Genomic DNA, 8,559 nt, shown 5'->3' on the forward strand with positions numbered 1-8,559 from the left:
TTCTTTCTTTTTAATTTGGTGGCAGCATGCATTTGAATCCTGGTTATGTCACTCACTTACTTGTAATTTTAGGCAAGGCACTCAATCTCTCCAATCTCCAGTTTCCTCTCATAGAATGTGGCGGTGTACCTACCTCACAGGCGGTTAGGAGAATTAAATGAGTGAATTCCTGTAAAGAGCTCAACATTAAGAGTCTGGTTCATTACAGGCAATAACAGCCTGTTGATCTCATTCATTCACTCTTCCTTCAAACAAAAACATATCCCAGAGGCTGTCTCTTACTTGTTTTGTTCTTCTAGCATAGAAGACTGCCTGACCCAGAATTTGTGTTCAACATATATCCGTTGAATAAATGAATTTAACATCTTTTCATTGGAATTTAGCTGTTGTTTGATACCATAGCTCTCTGACATCCTGGGAATCTGTCCACATGTCTTCTATATCCTTCTTCTTCCTGATACTTTTTGAAATGTCAATGAAAAATACTCCACTCATTAGTAGAGAAGATGCTGTAAAAGATTTAAGTCAATATCTTTTTTCCTCAATAAAGCAATTGAAGACAATCCAGGCTTTCCTGGGATGTAGGATTTCATGTTATGTGCTTCAGGTTGATTCATTTTTAGATATATTTGAAAATGCTGTTTTGCTAAGAATCTTCATAACTTGATGATTAGAATATAAAGTGGAAATCTGTCAATTTGTATCAAGAGCCTAAAATATGTTAACAGCAGGTAATCCCATTTCTAAAAGTTTATCCCAAAGAAATAATAGTTCACATGCATATGTAGAAAAGTAGTCATTGTAGTGTTATTTTTATGAAAAGAAGGAAGTTACCTGAATCCTATATAATAAAAGCCTAATATGCTAAGTGTCCGACCATTTGTTTGACTGTTCGACCAGTCACTATGACGCACATTGACCACCAGGGGGCAGATGCTCCAACCAGTAGGTTAGCTTGCTGCTGGGGTCTGGCCTGTCAGGACTGGGCAAGATGGGCTGGACAAGCCGTGGAGCCCTCCTGTGGTCCTTCCCTGGCCCTGATCATGCACCGTTGAGGTCCCTTAGCCTGTCACAATCTGCAGGCCAGGCCGAGGGTCCCCACCAGTGCACAAATCCAATCTTACACAATAACAGGGGAAAGGTTAAGTTAATTCTGATAACCACTTATTATGCTCTCAGCTACATACTGAGGAGAAATAACTATATATATTCACTAAAGGTAGGTACAGATGTTCATAAAAACACTGTTTATAATAGCTCCAAACAGAAATCTACTGAAATGCTATCTACAGTGGAATAGACATTTATTTGTAGTATATGCATATAATGGAATATTATATATTAATGAGAAGAAACAAACTATTGCCAAACAACATGGATAAATTTCAACAACATAAAGTTGAATAAAAAAGCCAGAAATAAAAAAGTACTACATCATTACATTTTTCAAAACAGGTAATACTAAAATTAATATGGCAATGCTATGAAATGAGATTTTAAGCAGCTATTAAAACATTCAAAGACATTGGTTACTAATGTAATGTCCCTTTCATTTCATGCTGTGCAGGGAGCAAAGGGGCTTTAGGTTTTTCAAAGTCTCAGAGCTTATGCATCAGACATTAACAGGGATTATTAGTGATGAAGGGGCTTAGATAATTACTATTTTTTTCTTTTAGTTTGTGGGTTGTTGTTTTTTTTTAACTTTTTAAATAGGGCTCATGTAATAAGGTTTTCCTCAAACTGATTTATAAGCAGAGTTTTTTCCTAAGTAGGTGATTCTTTCAGATCCTCTGCACTTCCTTCATCCCACTAGTAATAAAACATGAGGTTTTTCCCTATCCCAGGCTACATTTTAGTAAAAGAAAGGTTTGTGGCAGTAAATGAATGAAGTGTTATCCTATATTTAACTTATTTAGAACCTGTCTGTTTTCTAGAAGTGATTTGCTATCATCTATGTCAGATCTCCGCAGTCCAGTTTATTTGGCATTGTTACCTATGGGCTCCACTGTATCGCGTAATGAAGATTAGTTGCTTGGAATCCTGGATAACTATTTTCCTTATGTAGCTAGATAACAGTGTATTGTTGCCTATATTGCTATTGTTAAAACAATAAGAAGGGATTCTATATATCATATCTTTCCTTTACACTTAGAGACTTCACCTATTAAAATGTGAACAGAGAAAACCCTATTGCAAATGCCATTAAGTTCGGCTGGACCCAAGATGGTCATGCTTGCACAACACATATCACTGACCCATGAAGGAGCACTCAGACCTAGGAATCTTTTTATTGTCTGACTAGTGCTTTGCCCCTTGTCTCAGTAGCACATCTATCAAATAGATTCACTTCAGACACCATTACCGGGAGCCCCTAGTAAAATGTTGACAGAAAACAATCTTACAACCAACTCTGACCCAAAGGAAGAGCAACCGGCTTTACTCTGCCACCTCAAACCACTGCTGTGGCTCGGTGAACACTTTATTTTCCCACTTGAACTTGAGCTCTTCTGAAAGATCACTCCTGCCGATCTTGCGGAGATGGCGAGCCAGAAGGCGAAGCTTATTGGTGGAATTCGGGAGTGATTTCTTCCAGGAGCAGAGGAGTTCGTGGATCTGTCCTGTGAGATCATCTGGGTTCTTCAGTTTGATGAGCTGAATGGTGCTGCGGCGAAGGGGGAGGGACGAGGAGAGACTCGTGGCGTTTTCTTCAGAGAGCTCCTCGGCCAACCAGTAGAGCAAGTTATCCCACAGGGCTTCTGCCAGGCACAGGGGAACAGTGTTAGGGCTCTTTCTTGGGGCATGTGCTCATCTCATCCTCCATCCCTGTTCACATGAATCTAAGTGCTCTCTGGTTTGTCCTCTGAGCAGCAGAAAGATTTGGGACCTCCCAGTTGGACCATTGAGAGCCTTTGAATTTCTGGGGTCTTCTCTTACAGAGGGTTGAAAATGCTTCTCTAATGTTAACTTTCCCAAGAGCCAAATGGGCTTGTGCAATAGTTTGTCACCCTGCCTCAGAGAGTCTACTTAATTAGGACAAGAAGGGGGGCAAAACTTGGCATTTTTAACAAGCCCCCAACCCTATTATAAGTAGCATGTATGGTAAAGGATATTTTTTAGGTTCAAAAAATACTTTCCTTAATTAGTACTAATCTGATGCCTAAGTGTTGGGGGCACCTGGACAATTGTCTCACACACACACACACACACACACACACCACTACAGACACCCACAAACTAAACAAGATCCATTCCCCACAGATCAGTTCTGTGGAAGGTTCCCCATACCAACATTTCCCCTGCCCTCCAGACTAGTATTCAGAATCACAAACATCTCCTTTGAATATATCCTGTGTGCTCAGCATACTTCTTCCCTTACCCTGTGACTCTCATCTACCACCTAACCTCACGATTCATTTTTCTGTTGTTGTTTTCTTCATTGTGTAACTCAGACCCATCACTCTCAGTAATACCCCCAACCTTACTCTCTCTCTCCTTCCACATCCAGCACTAGTCTGCCTCACAGTCACTTTCCCGCTCATGCTCACCCCGCACCATTTTCCCTGGTCTTGTGCCACCTTTCACTCAAGTATTACTGCCCATTGGCCTGCTCAAACACACCTGATTTTACACTATGAGTCAATCCACTTTTCTGTGAAGGCTACTGGGAAGTGGAGTCAACACATTCTTGCTCTCCACCTTCCCATTGACCTGCTCACTTAAACACACCTGATTTTACACTATGAGTCATTCCACTTTTCTGTGAAAGCTACTGGGAAGTGGAGTCAACACATTCTTGCTCTCCATTGTCACTTTCAAACGAGCATTCTGCAGTATATGGATTTTGATGTCCATGCTACAGGCCTTTCTCTCCCTGTCCACATCATCTGTCTGTTGCCATCAGCAGGCAGAATTATCAGCAACTGCCTTGGCCATCAGTACCATCACTGATCACATAGTTCCTTAATCTTGTCAACATCAATGATTTGCGTGTGACTCCATGTTGGATACTGACTCTCATGGCCAGTTCTCATGTTTCATCATCAACCAGAATTATTCCACCTCCTTGGCCTCAGCTTTTCCATGTTACTGCCCACCAGTACCTCCTAAACTTCCACAGCCTTTGTTTCATTGCTCCTGTTTCATATTCTTCTTGCCCCATCACTACTAATATACCAATTCCTTTGATGCTCTCAGTCTTTCGGTCAAACCTACTGGGTGTCACATGCTGCTTCTAACAACCAGCTGTGTACATCAAGAAGGGTCTTGGATCTTCCTTAAACTATGCTGTCCTCTTTAGCTTTCATTGCTCTCAACTTGTCCATCCCCAATCCTGCTTGTTACATTTAACTATCAGGCCGTCCAGGGTTATGAACCTATGGTGAATGTGATCAAGAAATTCTATGTTTTTTCCAATGTTTTTTCCACTATTTAAGTGCTTAGCAGCTTACAAATCCATTAAAAAATCTTCTTACTTCACTCCATTTAAAGTTTTCCAGAGCAATGACCCAAATCTCTTCTACTATCCTTAAGCCCCACACTCACATGCATTCTGTGTCACTCAGCCAATGTCTGTTTCTCCTACTTTACCCAACTCTATGTTTTTTCCACTATTTAAGCCCTTAGTAGATTACAAATCCATTAAAAAATCTTTTTCCTGCACTCCATTTAAATTTTTCCAGAGCAATGCCCCATCCTTAAGGATCTTCTACCATCCTTAAGCCCCACACTCACATGCATTCTGTGTCACTCAGCCAATGTCTGTTTCTCCTACTTTACCCAAAGCCATTTGACCTAAGTTCTCATAACCTTATTTTCATTTCACAATCATTTTCTTACAAAATCTAACTCCTGGTGTTTGCCACATTCCATCCATCACAGTGTTTTTCATCATTATTTCCCTTCACACCTGTTCCTTAATCTCCTCCTCACCACAGGTTCTTGCCATACTTCTTACAAATACTCTCAAGCCTCCTATTTCCTTGCTTCTGCTACTTTTTCAACCTACTGAGCTATCTCTTCCTTCCCTTCCCATAAAATCTTTTATGTTTGTTTTCAGAGCCAAAGGACAAGGATCTTCATTTTATCTTTTTTTTAACTTTCAATATCATTTTGTATTGGTTTCAGGTGTACAGCATAGTGGTTAGAGACAATCGCATAGTTTACAAAGTGTTACCCCCCGGATATTTCCAGTATGCACCTGGCACCATTTATAGTTATTGCAATATTATTGACTATATTCCCTATACTGTGGTTTCTCTTCAGATTGTAAATGTTACACCTTTTACCATAAAATCTTTTAATGCCTAATGTAAACTTGATGCCTCGAGTTCATCTCTGCCGGCTCACTTCTTAAACCCTTGCTTTAGGGATTCTGGACCCTCTTTTAAAACTCTACTGAAGCCTTTCCAGTTTTCCCAGAGCCCTCCTAATTTCTCCTTACAACAGCTGATTCTCAGTCTGTCTCATCTGACTTCACAAGGCATTTTACCGCTTCCCTTGGGTTCCCTCTTCTACGTTGCTGAGTCTCTTCCTCCTGATACAGCTGAATTAGTGCTTCCGATCTCAGGCCTCTTCTATTTCTATCCTCTCCCCTCAATGAATTCATCAACTCTTATCGCCTCAGCCATCTACTCTTTGTGAAACAGCCCAGATCTACTAGATCTTCATGTCTGACTTTACAAGGCGTTTTACCACTTCCCTTGGGTTCCCTCTTCTGCCACATGGCTCTTACTGCGTTGCTGAGTCTCTTCCTCCCGATACAGCTGAATTAGTGCTTCAGATCTCAGGCCTCCTCTATTTCTATCCTCTCCCCTCAATGAATTCATCAACTCTTATCGCCTCAGCCATCTACTCTTTGTGAAACAGCCCAGATCTACTAGATCTTCATCTGTGGCTTTGTTTTCCTAGATCCTGGTATAGCATATGCAATGTTCATCTCCCAGTTATCTTTACCAGGATATACCACTCTCTATTTCTCAAATCAAAATCAACTTTGGCCTTTCCTTCTTCCACCTGATCCTTCACCCTATCAACTTTTTCAGTAAATGTGACCACTCAATTGAGTAAGCTAAAACATGTTATATTATTCTAATTTCTCAAAGCCTATTTCTTATCCCCTGTACCAAAGTTCAACTGGTTCTAACTCTACTGGTAAACATGTTTCAGCTATTTCCCCCAGTTTTCGGCCTTACTGACCCACTCTTGGTCATGACCTATCTCTCTTTTCTGGAGAATTGTAGGAACCTGGGTTCTAATTCATATCACTGCTATCAGTTTTACCTAACTTTAGTCTTCCATACAACTAATAAAGAGAAGTTTTCAGTCTAAGCAGATCTTATTTTTTCTTGTTAATACATCTCTCATAAACTATTGTCTGAATGCCTTAACTAACTTAGCATTTAAAGCTTTTTATAGTTTAATCCTGCTCTAACCTCACCTCCCATCACCCTTCCTGCAGCAGCTCAGATGGTATTGGTCCTGTAAGACCACAACGTGTAACAACCTAGGACTTCCTGGTGCAGGTAGGGAAGAGCAGGGTGCCCTGTGCCCTCCCGTGGTTGTGACAATGGCAGTGAGAGTTATTTGAACATCAGATTCTTCAAAAGTTAACAAACTTCCTGGGCTTTCATCTACTGCTGTTTTTCATTTGGTTTCGTTTGGTTTTTTGTTTGGCAGAGGTGTGTGTGGGGAGTAGGGGGTAGCTTTGGTGTTTTCTGTTTTGTTTTGCTGTGTCACCTGCTGTCTCTTTGAAAGCAGTTTTAGTGCCTCTGAGAGGATGTATAGCACTAAGGTTTATTCCCAGCCTACTTTCTTCTAGTATAATTCAGTAAAGCCTGGACGTTTTCTGTACAAATCTATAAAGGTAACCCCTGAAGGGAAGGCTTTGCCATCAGTGGTGGGTTTAACACAGTAGTGAAACACACTCATGTGTTTTCTGGAGACCAATAAATGATTAAAGTCATTATTAACATCACAAAATGAATTGTTTCAAAGGCTAAAATAGAATAAAACTGTCCAATTCTACCCTGCAATCCCCATCATTGTTATGTAAGTGATTTATGCATAACCACAATAAAAAGCACAGGTTTCTGTTGTGGTTTCATACCAGTATACCTCCATTTAAAATCTATTGCCCTCAAATGTAGATTTGAGGTGACCAAACTTTAAGACTCACAATTAATAGTCAGCATTTCAGAAAAAACTGCACTGGTCTACTTACCAAACTAAGCAATTACTAGTTATCTTAGTAAAATATTGCTTAGTAGACTTTATATTTCTTATAGATTTTAATATAAATTTAACTATGTCTACATTCGAGTATGCTTTGAATTAAACATGCATGACTTCCAAAGGAAAACATTTATTAGGGTGATAAACTTAATGATTATTGAACTGCAAAGTTCTCTATTCATTTTTATAAAAGGATTCGCATAAAATATCCTATATAATAAAAGCCTAATATGAAAACTGACTGAACAGCAGAATGACCAGTCGCTATGATGAGCACTGACCACCAGGGGGCAGATGCTCAATGCAGGAGCTGCCCCCAGCCCGCAGGCCCCAGGCCAGCCAAGGCGAGTATCAGCAGGCCCCCTATCACCCCACCGATCACCCCGCAAAGGGAGGTGACCGGTGGCGGCAGTGGTAGGGGGCAGGGCCAGCAAGAAGGTGGTGCCAGGCCGGCCAAGGTGGGTGCCAGCAGGGGCCCCCCGATCGCCTTGCCGGTCGCCCCACCAATTGGCCCTGATCGCTAGCCAGGCCTAGAGACCCTACCCTATATATTGGGAACAGTTTCTTAGATTTAAAAATTAAAACCTGGCAAGGCTACTCTAACTCTGAAAAAACAGGATGATGCAGTGATGATATGGATAGACTCTTGCACATTTTGTGGTCAGCCCTGATTCTGACACTTATAACTGTGTGACAAAGCCAATTACTTAACTTCTCTCTGCTTCAGTTTTCCACCCATAAGATGGGGAAAATAGTACTACTGATTCAGAAGGATCATGTTACATACTACTTTTTATAATCAGGGCAAAAAAAATGTAGCTGCCCATACAACAGCAAGATGCCTTTCACCTGTATGAAAAGTATGGTCACTGACTGGTGCATGCAGCGTCCCGGATTGCAAGAGGGATGTCCGACTGCTGGTTTAGGCCCATAAATTGGCAGTCAGATATCCACCGAGGGGTCCTGGATTGCAAGAGGGCACAGACCAGGCTGAGGGACCCCCCCGACCCCCCCCCCATGCATGAATTTAGTGCACCAGGCCTCTAGTCCTATCTAATAAAAGAGAAACATGGTAATTAGCTGTACGGCCGCTACCCTTCCCATTGGCTAATCAGTGAGATATGCAAATTAACTACCAACAAAGATGGCAGTTAATTTGCATACATAGGCATGAAGTGGCAGAGTGAAGACTGAAGGCGGCTCTAGCCGGAGCAGTGAAGGCTTGAAGGCAGCTCCGGCCAGAGCAGCGAAGACTGAAGGCAGCTCCGGCCGGAGCGAAGGCCTGGGTCCCGGGTGCCGGAGGAAAACCGGTGCCGGCAGCCAGGGGAA

At 41.6% G+C, this 8,559-nt stretch overlaps 1 protein-coding gene across 1 annotated transcript in view; it reads right to left on the reverse strand.

The window, feature by feature from the left end:
- Positions 1-1,490: 1,490 nt before the first annotated feature.
- DTHD1 (death domain containing 1) overlaps positions 1,491-8,559 on the reverse strand; it is a 68,098-nt gene continuing 61,029 nt past the window's right edge. Inside the window, exon 9 of the mRNA XM_005866850.2 lies at positions 1,491-2,756. Coding sequence (XP_005866912.1) covers positions 2,437-2,756 — 320 coding nt within the window. The 3' untranslated portion in view covers positions 1,491-2,436. The remainder of the gene's footprint in view (positions 2,757-8,559) is intronic.

This window comes from Myotis brandtii, unplaced genomic scaffold, assembly GCF_000412655.1.
Source record: "Myotis brandtii unplaced genomic scaffold, ASM41265v1 scaffold238, whole genome shotgun sequence".
NCBI classification, from domain to species: Eukaryota; Metazoa; Chordata; class Mammalia; order Chiroptera; family Vespertilionidae; genus Myotis; species Myotis brandtii.